This window comes from Leptinotarsa decemlineata, unplaced genomic scaffold (genome assembly GCF_025532065.1).
Source record: "Leptinotarsa decemlineata unplaced genomic scaffold, Ldec_3_MD MMD2_P_RNA_scaffold_6, whole genome shotgun sequence".
NCBI lineage: Eukaryota > Metazoa > Arthropoda > Insecta > Coleoptera > Chrysomelidae > Leptinotarsa > Leptinotarsa decemlineata.
The window spans coordinates 7,025,446-7,040,301 of record NW_027412533.1 but is presented as its reverse complement, the minus strand read 5'-3'; the positions used below and the strand labels follow the sequence as shown (position 1 = coordinate 7,040,301).

General features: G+C 36.1%; 1 protein-coding gene across 1 annotated transcript; it reads right to left on the bottom strand.

Moving 5' to 3' along the window:
* Nucleotides 1-10,086: 10,086 nt before the first annotated feature.
* Nucleotides 10,087-14,705, bottom strand: LOC141480100 (uncharacterized). The gene is made up of 2 exons (XM_074169891.1): nt 13,431-14,705; nt 10,087-13,370 (listed from the first exon to the last, which is right to left on the bottom strand). The coding sequence occupies exons 1-2, from the start codon at nt 13,987-13,989 to the stop codon at nt 10,087-10,089; spliced, it is 3,843 nt and encodes a 1,280-aa protein (XP_074025992.1). The 5' UTR covers nt 13,990-14,705.
* Nucleotides 14,706-14,856: the final 151 nt, after the last annotated feature.

Below are 14,856 nucleotides of genomic sequence, written 5' to 3'. Positions count from 1 at the left end.
GAACTTTCGTGACATGACTGATGAATATTTTGAAACACATTTCAATTTATTATTGTACACAGCAACAGCACATTTGAGACAATTTACACTTTTTGGAAGGTGTTGTATTGTAATAAGTATCATTTTTATTGATACCAATATTCACATCCTCTATATTACAAATACAACACATAGATTTCCGAGGTATAGGACCGTCATTAACATCCGATTCTGAATTTTGATCGTGGTGGTGGTGCTCATAACAATATCTATGTTTCATTATATCGATGTCATCTTGCAGATGCTTAGGCAACTTTTCCCAAACATATGCAATCTCATGTGCAACACATGCAAGTATCACTTCCTTAGGCATATTTGCAAGCATCACTTTATCCATTTTTTTCAAGGTACCATATTTTGAAAACATTCTAAGTGAAAACCCCATTCCCTTGATAGCCTCCCGATCCAGTTTTGGTGTTGAATCCATTTTTATTTGGAAAATTATTTAGAGAGAAACTGCAAGCACAAGTGACCACAGAGAACTGTATTAAATTTCTGTTGTCGATCATAGTTATATTTGATTTTTACATTCGAACATTTTCGAAAGAATCGAGTCAATTCCAATGGTGGGGGTAGATCTCCAAAACTATCGAAATATGTGACTTCTTTCCCACATTTTTTATATGCCACCCAATGTGTTCCTGGTCCACTTATTCCATCTAAATTAACAATAGCTGTCTCGTTTTGTTTTGGACCTGAAGATGGTAATCTATCACGCATAAAAACACCACGAAAATGTGGAATTTTCATTTTTTGTGCATAATAACTGAGATCGAGATCAGTAAGAGGCCTCTGAGGTAGGGGTTCAATTAGTTTTTTGTTTTGTTTGTGGCTTTGTATGGTTTTAAATATAGTCCTAAACCTTTACGGTATGGTTTGAGATATATTCCACTTCCGCGTTTGCCTAATGCTACAGCCTCCATGGTTTTATTGTGACGATTGGCTTCCATTAAAGCCGCTCTGCTGGCTTTTGCCGAATTCACGGCCTTGGTAATACCAGCAGCGGCTCCCGCCAAACTTCCTAGTGCGGATAGTCCAGCAAAAATTGGTATCAATGGTAAAAGTCCACCGATCTTGGGAACAGGAATTATGCGTGGTGTGCGGATTTTCTTCTTTCCACCGGCAGCTTTAAGGTATTTACGTGCCGCCTGCAATGCCACAGTGATAGCTTTTTTGCTATTATTCGTCACAAATTGATTCCCACCAGCTTTCTTCAATACATTTCGCACTTTATGGACTATCCCAGCACCAAATGCAACTTTTTTAATTTTATTTTTCTTCGTTTGTTTCCTCTTACATTTTTTCTTATTGGTACTACAACCCATGCCCATATGTCTTTTCGCTTTCATAATGTTGGTGACAAGTAATGCAGCTGCTCTTTCCCCAATACTCGCGTCCTTCGATTTAACCCTATCCCAAGCGCTGTATTCAAGTTCTTTGTCGGCTAAATGTCTTGCTGCAAGATCGGATGGATGCTTAGAATATTGAATATCGTGTTTTTTGCATTCAATATCTAATTTATTGATTCCAGGGTCGTTACGAGCTAAACGTTGTTTCAATTTTGTACCCGGTCCACAGTATTGATAACCTCCGGTAGATGTAATTCGAAAGGAAGTTTGTTTATTAAATCATTAACAAAACCACAACCTCTTTTAATTTTACGATCACTTTCAATACGTCCGTATCGTTTGATGGTACACATTGAAATGAATAAGCTAATAACATTTATATAGTCTCCAACCACGGCACGATGCGCATTGTAAAACAGAAAGAAAAGTTTGCTGTAGATAATCTAGATGAGAAATTTGGTTGTGGATTGAATGGACAAAGGGTATTCAGACATGGTCCACTACTTCCATCATCAGTTCGAGGACTCATTATAGGACCTTCAAATTGTGGAAAGACGAATGCAATGATATCACTATTAACACATCCACAAGGACTGAGATTTAGAAATGTGTATCTCTATTCGAAATCACTCAATCAACCTAAATATCAGTACTTGCGAAGTGTTTTGGAACCTATAAAAGGATTAGGTTTTTATACATTCAGCAATAATGCAGAAATAGTGGAACCCTCCGACGCTAAGCCTAATTCTGTTTTCATTTTCGATGATGTGATATGTGAAAAGCAAGATATTATTAGATCATATTTCTGTATGGGACGTCATAAGGATGTTGATTGTTTTTATCTAGCACAGACATATTCACGGGTACCCAAACAGTTAGTGCGTGACAATACCAATTTCATTATAATGTTCAAACAAGATGAGACGAATTTACATCACATTTATTCAGATCATGTTTCACCCGATGTAACATTCAAACAATTCCAATTGATGTGTGTTAAATGCTGGGAGGACCAATATGGATTTCTAGTCATTGATAAGGATAGAAAAATAGATGAAGGTAGATATCGCAAAGGATTCGATAGTTTTATATACCCATGATCTTGTTTTTGGAACTTATTCGATCACTGAATATTGTAGTGGTCACTTCACCAACGAATTAAGCTTTAATTCAAAAAAAAGGGCATTATGAATACAAAAAAAGATCCTGAAAATAAAAACAATGAAATAAATTTGAAACGTCAACTAGTAGAGACAACAGAAGCTGTCAGGCAGAAATTCAACTCTATCAAGAATGATAATATTGAAAATCGTACGACACTTGAAAGATTGTATGAGCCCATAATGAAACCATTGAATGTTTTATCATCAAACGCTACTTCTAAATCACCAGTGTTATCACCAAATCATGGAACTGTTCAATCTACTTCAAATTATCCCATGAGTACTCCAATAGGAAGAAAACAATCTTTTGGTAGTGTATCATCTGTGAATAGTGACACGAGCACACTTCAAGACGATATGAGAACAACTCTATTCGAAACACCATCATCGTCCCACATCGATTCCTCGGATCCTGACATCTCACCTGTTATGAATGAAAGTGGTGAAGATGTTTTGATGAAACATTTGAATAATATAAAATCTAGAAATCCAGCATATGATGGAACATTTGGCGTACGTATGGATCCAATTACACAAAAGCTGAAAATGGGAAGTCTAGTGGTAAATTTCAAAGATGGAAACATTTCATTTTGGGATGCTAATAAAGTGAAAAAATATGAATGCGCAGGTAGTCCAGAATTGTATGATATGATTTTTTTGAAGAATCCACAAGATGTTGATAATGAAGAAACTCGTCAAGTATATTCCAAAATATTGAAAATAACGAATGCTCCATATAAACAATATCATCTGAAGAATGGTTTTAAAAATACAAATTCTAAAAAATTTCGTGAAGTTATCAAACCTCTATTAGACTCACGACAATATCCAATAAGAAGTAGAAGTAAAATTGGTGGAGCACTCAAACGAGTGAAAATGGAGAAAATATATAATTCTAAACCTGTGAATTATGTGTACTGGAATTCACCGAAAGAGTTAGTTGCTCGCCTACGACTATTGGTAGCTTCAAAGTCAGCCGGACATACCGGACATGATAATGAAATAATTTCAATAATTGAAGAATTACGTGAAGAAGGTATAATATATTAACATATTCACATGTAATGATCACTGTCACATCATCATTCAATGCAGTAACATTATCACCTTTTCTCTTTAATCATATTGAAATAGAATGACTAATGAAATAAGTGATGTCAAACGACAAGTTGTTAATGAATTACATAAACCTGCAAGACGTAATTTTCGTAGAAGAATAACCACCATCAAAGGTTTTGCAGATCTATGGCAAATAGATTTAGCTGAACTGCAACCTTATGCAAAAAGTAATGAAGGATACCGATATATACTTGTAGTGATAGATTGTTACTCCAAATATCTGTGGACTGTAGCAGTTAAAGATAAAACAGGTAGTACAGTAACTAATGCAATGAAACATGTACTGAAAGAAGCCAAATACTCCCCCAAACACATACAAAGCGATCAAGGGAAAGAATTTTTCAATAAAAGCTTCTCATCTCTCATGCGAGAATATAATATCAATCATTATTCAACATTTAGCACAAAGAAGGCAGCTATAGCAGAAAGAGTGATTCGTACAATAAAGGCATGGCTCTACAAGGAATTTTCGATGAGAGGTCACCACAAATGGCTTGATATTCTTCCAATTATAACTAGTAGATATAATAATAAAGTTCATCGTACAATAGGTATGGCACCCATCAATGTTGATTCAACAACAAAATTAAAATTCAAGGGTATCAATGGAATTGGAGGAAGACAAAGTAAACCCAAATTCCAATTAAATGATATTGTACGTATAAGTAAATACAAACATATTTTTGAAAAGTCTTACACTGCGAATTTTACCACGGAGCTATTCAAGATTGTTAAAATTAATAAAACCATCCCAACGACTTATAATCTTGAAGATATGAATGAACAGCCGATTAGAGGATGTTTTTACGAAGAAGAGTTATTACGAACCGAGAATCCTGACGTATATCTGATTGAGAAGGTGTTGAAGAGAAGAAAAAATAAAGTATATGTAAAGTGGTTAGGCCTTCCTAGCGAACAAAATTCTTGGATTGATGAATCAAATATGGTTTAAATGTATATAATAGTGACTTTTATGAATAAAGTAATATTAAAGTTCATTATTGTTTTCATTTCAATTATAAGTATGTGAACTGAAAAATATTGCAGCGGTAAACATTGCCCCAGCCATTCGCAATGTTCTGTGTATACCAAACCAAATTAATTGTATACTCCATTCCCGCTTATATTTTTCAACTCACGATATTGAAAACACATTATCATTCCCAAAACTAATCGCCGTCACTTTGAAATGCAGTATCCAACTCTTTTTGCCAATTATCTCTCACTGATAATGCTGTCTCATAAAGCTTAGTCGACTCCTCAAGCTCAGCCTGAGCTTGCATTCTCGAACGTTGATGGAATTGCTTATCTTTACCAATTTTGAACGGAGTTCATCAGCATCTTTAGACATTCTAGCCAATTCAACCTTCGCTAATGCAATCTTGGCATCTAATGCTTCAAGAGTTTCATTATTAGCATTAATAGCTCGCTCACTCTTTTCAAGTTCAGCAATAGTCATCTGTGCCTTTACAAGACGGCATTTTGCTTTCCTTTTCATTTCCCCAAACCGATGGAGGGGGCTGAAAGATGATAGCGGTTCAGCTTTCAAATCACTCTTCATTTCTTTAGGAGTACCTTTTGGCTTCCTCTTCGATCTGTCACTTTTCGTTGCGGGTTTTTTCTGTCGCACAACACTTTTGGATTCTTTCTTTTCTTTAAAGTCAGTGACAATCGATGAAGATGCCTTAGTAACCTTCCTCTTGATTGTTCTAGATTTCTTATCAACACCAAGAGGAAGGGTAGATGAAGAGTGTTTGAGTGATGATAATTGCGAAACGATCGGATTTTCAATAATAATTTGCTCATTTGGTTCTGGCACATCTGCAAAGTTAACGAAGTCGTTAATATCAAAATCATTTATCGAATCTTGACTCGATAAATGTAATACTGGAATATTTTCAAAATCAGTCTGATCGATATCAACAAGTGGTGAACCATCTTCAGCAATCAATAGCGGCATAGAGCTCATGATTATTAAGGTCTGAGGAATGATATGTGATAGCAATAGAATGTGGATAGGAAAGGTGATGATGTTACTGAGACCTCACCATTTATAGAAGAAAATAAACTAGCGCATGCGCTCTTTCATCAACTGGCACATGCGCTCTCTCACTAAACTATTCACGCATGTAACAATCTTTGTCATTTAAGAGGAAAACTTTGTGTTGCATGCATGTATTTTTAAATGTTAGAAAATAATACAAATAAATTCAAAATATATATATTTATTAATAATAGAGGACAATAACGATAATAAAAAATGAAAAATGTTAATATGTCTCTGTGGATGTGGAACGTTCTTTGACTCTATTCCTCAATAGTTGTTGCTCGTGCGTCAAACACCAACATTGAAAAAAATGGATTCTCCTATTGGGGTAGAGTTGACCAACCTTCTCACACAGATCCCAAGTACTTCTACATGCATTGCATACATGATTCCAACAATTCATGGAATATGTATCACAACGCAAACAACGTTGCAGTGGAGTTGGAACGGCAGCACAGGTACCACAAATATTTCTACAGATACCTATATTGTTAAATATTATAGGTTCGGAACACTTCAGACACTGTAACTGTTGTTGACGATAATCCGATTTTGTTCGCTTCGGTGGATGAGAAGGAGGCGATAGTTGAATCCGCAACACGCAATCACTACACATACCAGTACATGGATTGATTGAATCCTTAGGTCTACTTATTTGACAAAAGTAGCACACAATAGCCCCTGCAATCATCATTGGGTAGACACACACTTTTGGTTTTTCATTCCACTCTTTTGGAAACGGCATTTTACTAATTCGATTAGAAATATTAAGAGATGACTTACAGAAACTCTGAATGCTCTCTCCTATACCTACGATCTCTATTTATACAAATCAACATCATGTGGAAGTATAGTGGGATAACTTCTCCTACTATTCCACTCTAAACGAGTCAAGTGGGAGTCGCATCACCTCCTATATAAGTTGACTTGCAAACCTAGAGTTCATTCATTCACTCTCTACAACTGTGAGCAAACAACAACAAGATGAATTCTGCAAAAATAAATGCTGCATTAAATAGAATAGCTGCTGTTGATGAAAACAATTGGATAGACGAATCAGATGATGAGGATGTCAATGTTCCGCTAGAGGAAGTAATAGTTGAAGCAGAAGATGTTGGAGTCGATGAAGATGAGATAGACGAAGTTGAAAACGAGGCCAACCAAAGCGACGAAGATGATGACGTGATGGAGTTTGAGAGGGTCATGGATGAAGAAGGAGATGATGAAGGGATAGAAGCTGACACAACTGAAGGTGATGGTGCTATGAGGATCGGTATGCGAACACTCAATGTCAGTGAGACACTGGAAGATCCCTTGGATTTGTATTGTGCATTGGATGCATACGTATTGATCAGCACAATAGATGGAGAGAACAAAAAACTATGTTGGTGCTGCTTTCGGTTTTATTCGCATAGAAACAATAATGGAGGGTGGTATGCCCATGTCAACACCCACAACACTGTCTCAATTATGGAAATGGGACAGAATTGGTGTGAAGCTTGCGAGAGGCCACTAACAAACTTCACCCGAGTATCTACATGTATTATATGTAATAATGTCCAACCTGTGGCACAATAACCGTGGACCTACTGGTCAAAAAAAAACAACAGCCCTTTTCAGGGCTACATTATTCACACAAACAGTAGTTAGTTGTATTAGTATTCATAGATTATGTGACAAATGAATACTTTGACTAATAAAAGTCTAAGTTGGAAATTTGTTAGTCTTTGAATATCTATACATTATATGACAAATAAATTACTATTTGTTAGTCTTTGAATATCTATACATTATATGACAAATAAATTACTACTTTGACTGAAAAGTCGAAATTTGGAATTTGATAGTCATTGAATATCTATGCATATGATGAGTACTACTTTAAATGAAAGTTGAAGTTGGCATTTGTCAATCATTCATATGCATATAATGATGAATACTTTCACATACATATATTTCGTTTGAGATTATAATGTTAACATAATGTTAACAATGGTATGAATCTGTTTCTGTTTGAAAGTATAATGGTAGCTCTGAAAAGAGCTATTTTTTTTATTGTTTCAGTCTTTAATTGTAGCCCTGAAAAGGGCTGTTATTTTTTTATTAATCCATGCAATGATATGGACTAACGCTCCTCATCATCAGAAACAATAATTATGGTATCGTCATCTGAATCAGATGATATACTAATGATATCATCCTCATAGTAGTCATCTGAATCAGATGATATACTCATGATGTCGTCGTCGTCATAATCAGCTGAATCAGATGATATACTAATCACATCATCCGCATTATTATCGTCAACAGCATCTATGTCGTCCTGAATACCTTGTTCCACTCGTTCTGCGAAATCATCAGGAAGATCATAGATTCGCTGCAGAAATTGAGCGAAGGTTGTACTCAAATGATCAGACGTTGAATCTATTTCATGTACTTGGATGGGTCCTGTACTCGACATTGTGGAAGAATGATATAGAACTGGGATTGTTGCTATATTTATATTGGAAGAAATGAAATGGAGGGGGTGAAATGTAGAACAGTGTTTGAGATTCGAAAACATCAAGAATGAAACTCTGAGCGATTATTAGGAGAAATTCTAGTGATTATTATGGAAAAAAAACTAATAAGAGGGAGAGGAAGGGAGGAAGACACTGCCCCAGCCTCGCAGTGCCTCGTGTACACCAACCAAAAAGTGTGTACTCCGTGGAAGGAAAGGAAAGGAAATGATGGACGAGTAGATGATTATATGTCATCATCGGAATTGAGGACATCATCATCGATTAGGATTGGGGATGGCGGAGGACTATCCTCGATGAGGATAGGGGATGGTGGAGGACGTCTAACGTCAAGCTCGTCATCAGCATCATCACCAGAGTCGTCGTCGTCATCATCGTCGTCGTCGCTACTCATTGGGACAATGTCATCATAAGCAGGGTCCCACCATCCGTCAGGATCTGGATATTCCGAGTCATCCAAGTGTCCTTCGTCACTGCCAGTGACATGTTGAACTTGCATCCTGATGTCGTGATCCCGGTATTCGTATGGCGGACTGTGGGGTTCCGTGGTGGAAGAGACTACCTGTACCTGGCTGTTATCCCAGTAATTGAAGTTGAAGGGGGGGGGGGGGGCGTGGCCCTAACGGGCCACGCCCACTGCCTGGGCTCCGCCCAGGTGGGTGGGGCCTCCGGCCCCAGGTAGGCGGGACATCTGGAGAGACATCTACGCCCTCTTCGCGCGCGCGTTCGTAACATAATATGCAACCGAACACCTAACCTCACGTATTAACGTATTAACGTAACCTAACCTAGTACGCTAACCTACCGCTATGCAACCGAACACCTAACCTAACCTAACCTAACCTAACCTAACCTAACCTACAGTAACTATTAACCTAACCTAACGAGGGAATACTAACCTAACACCTAACCTAACGTAAGTATGCAGCTAACCTAACGTAGCTATTAACCTAACCTAACGAGGGAATACATTCACCATGTTGGTTCCATTAATACATCATCAGTTGGTTTTGGTTTTGGTTGTATTATTCTATGATTTGGATTAATGTTCAGTCCTGGATATCCCAGTCCACCTGATGATGATGGCCTGACTTTATAGTTTCTCTCCAAAACTTCTTTATGGTTTTTCTCCAATACTTCAACTCTCTGTTCCAGTACATCATACTTTTTCATTGTAGTCCCTGTTATGTTTGACATAGCATCAAATTTTTTATTTGTAGACGCTGTTATGTCAGACATTTTTATGTCTACATCACTTGTAAGTTTGTCAAATTTACGAGTGAAAGTTATCCGAGCCTCTGCAATTTTATCGTCAAATGCTTGCCGGGCGTCCCGAGCAATATTGCCTATTGTGGATTGTATTGCAGCTTGTAGGGCTAGAAGTATAACTTCCTTTGCTCCATTAATTTCCCCCTCAAGATATGATACAGTTACACAATCACTCTTGTCAATTGGTTCACTTGTATTTTTCAATATTTTCCTTTGCATGTCATAATGACCATCTTTTGTTAATTTAAAACCATTCCCAGGAGGACCTCGAATGACATTACCACCCCATTTTCTTTTTCTACCAAACTTATCGATTGTTTTAGACATTGTGCACTCTACGATGATTCTCTTCAAACTGATATTTCTGTCATTTACATTATACTATATATTGCAGTAATTGATTAGGGAAATAGAAATAATACAAATAAAATTTTAATCATTTTATATTCATTACAGTAATACATATACATACATACATAATACATTAATATCACATTACTTCTATCATATATTATTAATTATAAATGGCTACATAAATATCAATATTGAATTTTCCGGTTTTGAAGATATTGAATGATATTTCAATCATTGATCTCGGCAGATAATAAATTAATCAATTGATCCAATGGAGTCTCCTGAGATTGTGATTGTTGAATAATATTACTTATCCAACGAATGTTCTCATTTGGATCGTTTTCATAAAATTCAATATCATTATGACCCCAAGGAAGAGTGTGGGTAGTATTCGGAATGATAAATCGTTTATCATCGTGATATGATAATGCAACTTTATTTTTTAATTCAGTATACATATCATGTAACACGCTTCTAAATGAATTCATCTTTCTGAATATCATACCACCTTGTTCGACGATTTTTTGATAATCTTCGCATGTCAATTCATTCTTTATTACAGATCGTTTAACCCCTTTGGCTTTCTTAAATTCACCATCAACAGATTTCACATAATATGCTTTAGCACCTGTACCATAAAAACTCATGATTGGATCATTTGGAAATTCATCTTTGAAGTTACCCAAGACTGAACTTGTTACTGGAATATTGAATTGGTTAAGTATACTGTAATTGGATGTATCAAATCTACTTATGTTAGTTTTTATGAATTCATAAAAATTTTCTGTGTTTACTTTAAGAATGAGCGAGTCGGTATCTGTGTAAAGTAAAGAGACATTTTCATCAAAGTGTTGTTTGATGCATCCATAGAAAAAGTCATACATGACTGTTTTAGATAATTCTAATATGGAAAATCCCAAATATAATGGTTTATCGTAATGAACCTTCACTCTACCCAATTGAATGGCAACGAAATTATCAGTGAAAATTGAACAATTTTTGAAATTTGGTTTGGCTATGAGAGTGCTGGCACCTATATTTTTCTTTATATTTTCCCAATGTGTAACGAGTCTAACATCAATTCGATTATCTACATTCTCCATTGTCTTTCCATACACCGCATTATTCATTAGTTTATAGAAATCTTTAACAGATTTGTTGTTAGACCTATTACGCATTTCAGTATTAAGATCTATATAGGGTTTCATCCAGCATGATTGTTTGAATTTCAATACTCTATGTGTATTCATTACAATCAATCCATTTTTGACAGCTTGCTGTAGATTCCTATAATGAACAATATATTTTCTTTTATCATTCAAATTTGGAATTAATTTGGGAATTTTCGATTGTGTACGAGGTGGTATTATTTTTTCGACTAAAAATGGAAGGTCAGAATGTTTATCATGCAACTCTTGTGGATAATGAATGTCCACTTCAAATACATACCCATACGGACTATCAGTACTCACATCCATCACATCGAGATTAAGAATTTCATTTGGTGTCAACCATGTAAATTCACTTGTTGGTAGAGGTTGTGACATACTGTGACCGTATAGATTTGTTGCATCTAAATATGTAATGAATGTGGAAGGTTCGTTGGGATTATAATTGGGTAAAAATCTATTATTTGCTATATGTTTCCTCTCGCTACATTGACTAATTCCACCTCGTATACCTTTTTGAAAAAAGTGAATCATATCAATGTCAGTTAGTAATTCCAATTCAACATTAGTGAACTTCAACATGGCATCCCACGATAATCCAGGTGCAGTGTAATATTGTGCCGGATCTAAGTTATATATCTCTAAACTTGTGGTGCGGAAGTTTTCAAAAATATCACATAGTAGCAATACATCCGACTTCAAATACAAATCAGAGTATTCCCCCAAATTCTGACACTCGAATAAATTCCAAACTTTTCTAGCCCTATCATAATCAGTTTCCGATATATGTTCACAATTGAGTGTGTCATAAAACTGATTTTTTGTCGGAAGTAATGGATAATTCAATTTGTCAATGTCATCAACAAAACTATATGGAAATACACCTTTCTGTCTCATCAAATTGAATTTCTCAATTTGTGGGAAATGTTTGTGCATCTCCAAACATTGATCGGAGGTCAAGTTTGCACCCAACTTCTCCAACGAATTAGTCATAAATTTATAACTATCGATAAATCTCATTTTGAGATAATTCTTCCTAACCACACCATCTTTATCGGTATAGCTGTGTGTAAAGAGATGCTTCGTGAAAGATATATATTTCTCTTTAGTTTGCGGGATAACATCAACTTTCTCTTTATTCCTATACAATTCTTTTATGAATAAATGACAATCATAACCACTTAAATTATGAAAAATGATAGGTATGAAGTTTGTTATTTTGAAATTTAAATTACATTTCGAGTGAGCGGCATGTGATCTTTTCTTTCCTGTGACATGACAATGATCTCTTACTTTGACGTCACCATCAGTAAATGCTTTATTACATATACCACAAGTTCTGGCTGCAACAAACTGTTCTTCTTCTTCGACAGTTTGTGTATCCATTGGTTTAGGGTTTCTGAGATGATTTTCATGTATCTCTTTCAAATCATCTTCAATGCTACTCACAAATTTCTGAGCTGCATCTACACCCCTATATGTAACAAATTTTGTCAAATCATCATTATATGAACACTTTATCAAATAAGCAAATGAATATGGGGCATGTTTGAATGTTTTAATCGTGTATGAACTTCCAGGATTTGGCTCATTCACATGAATCGGTTTAAGCACTGATTCAAAATCAGCATACACTACAAATGGCACCCTCATTTGCCTCTCAAAGTTTTCAAACATTAGTTTATTTTCCGCAACCATTCTACCATATTTATTGATCTTTAAATTAGTAGTTGGTGTTGTGGTACTAATGTGATTACAATCATACATATTATGACGTAAAAGCAATCTCTCATCAGAAAAATATATCAAACATCCGTCACAAAAATATTTTTTCTGTGTATGAGCTGATAGTTGATTAGAAACTAATTTTGAAAGATCTTTGATCCAACAATAGTGACCATTACCGGAGTCATCAGTTATAAACAACAAATTGACATGTCTCCGGAGTCTTCTCTGTGAGTATCGCAATGGACCAATCACTTCATACTTCATTTTACCCTTCTCAAATGTACTCTCTAAACCGTAAACATTAATTGAAATATCATTCCTATCTTCGAATATTTCGATACTCTTATTATTAACTTTAACCGGAAAATCCATACCTGTGACATCTAAAACAGTGGAAAAATGTGGATATGACGTAAGTTCGGACACTCGACTATCTGCAGGATATAATGCTGATGTTATAGCCCAAGCAAAACAATATTGATCTTCATTACGAACATTCACAACAGCTTTCTTCCATTGAATACATTGAGGCAGCTTCACATATGAACGTCCTTCCAGTGGACTGTATTTATTAATGTTGACCTCGAGAAACAATATTTTTTCACAAGTCCAACCTGAATTATAAAAAAAAATATTACTATTCAATCTTATTGAAATTTTTAAAAAATAAATACCTGAGTCACGATCCTGGAACTCAGTCGTTTGAGCCACAATTACATCACGGAATCCATCAAAAACAGCATTCAAATCTGAAGATTGGTCCACTATTTTATTTTGGGAATTAAATGACTTCGTGTCCCTCGAATCATCAGTCTGAAGAATATAATTCCCAAAAACTTCCATATTCACCTTGATGCTTTTATGGATCCTGATGGCTGATTCCAGTAATTCAATGACCTTCTGCCTAATCTTATTGAAAAATGACATGTAGTCACTGGTTACAATCGAACTCTCCACCCTGTATGTAGCAATGCGGCAATTGAATGCATTCGTTATAATTTGAACACCGTCAGACAATTGAACACATGCATTATTTTTATGACTCATGGTTCTTCGGTGAGAATTCACTTGGGTCATAGGAATTGTCACATTACAACAATTGCACGTATACATAGGTGTTGCATTATCCACTCTCACCCGTTTCACTGCAGGCCCTCCTTGGCAACTCTGGAGCTGATGCCGACGAAGATTATCACTACGAGTGAAAGATTTACCACAGTCACAGGAATACATTTTATATAATAGTTCTCACTAACTCACTTGATGTAAACTGACATAGCCAACACTCGTACGCTTCTTAAATACACTCTGATAGGACCCGTCAAGACGTCATAGCCAACCCCACTTCTCAACTACATGCGCCAAGATTACCTCCCAACTGAATGCGATAACAGATGTCGATATACGAGCAAGCAGTGGTCGTTGCGGTCTCGGAGAGGGTAGACGCTAGGCAAACGGTCCTCGGCTGCCGTTGTGTCACCATCGATAGCGGGGCTAGAGCGAACCTTCATCGCTTCGGGAGAGGTGAGGGCAGACCGATGAATACGCATTACTCTGCCACACGTCGTGGAGTGAACATGTCGCTCTCTAGCCGTTGAACGGTTATTGCTGTGACGTCACTCCACTACTAACTTGGTGCCCTAACACCGATGGAGCATTTATTACTTGGAGGATCTTCGAAGTATGCAGACGTATGTTTGTACATAGACAAACAAGCACATGATGAAACCCTGTACCGTGCATTCTCCTACACACACACACACACATAAACACACAAAATCTCATATGAAAAAAAAAAATCTGAACGATCCATGCACCAGACACTTCAAGGTCACAACGCCTTGACTTCACTGCACAACAAAAAAAACTTCACCAAACAACAACCAATAAAAAAAGCAATTAATACGTCATAGTGGTGGGGGGAGGCCGAGAATCAGCTGTAAACAACTACTTTAGATAGTTCAACCATAATTTATTCAAAGAGTTCTGTACTTTTGTCTTGTTTCATTTATTTAATTTGTAATTTGTATGTTCTTTGAAATGTATTTTACTGTGTAACCACATATTTGACGAGTGCAAAATCTTCATGATTAGTAGCCC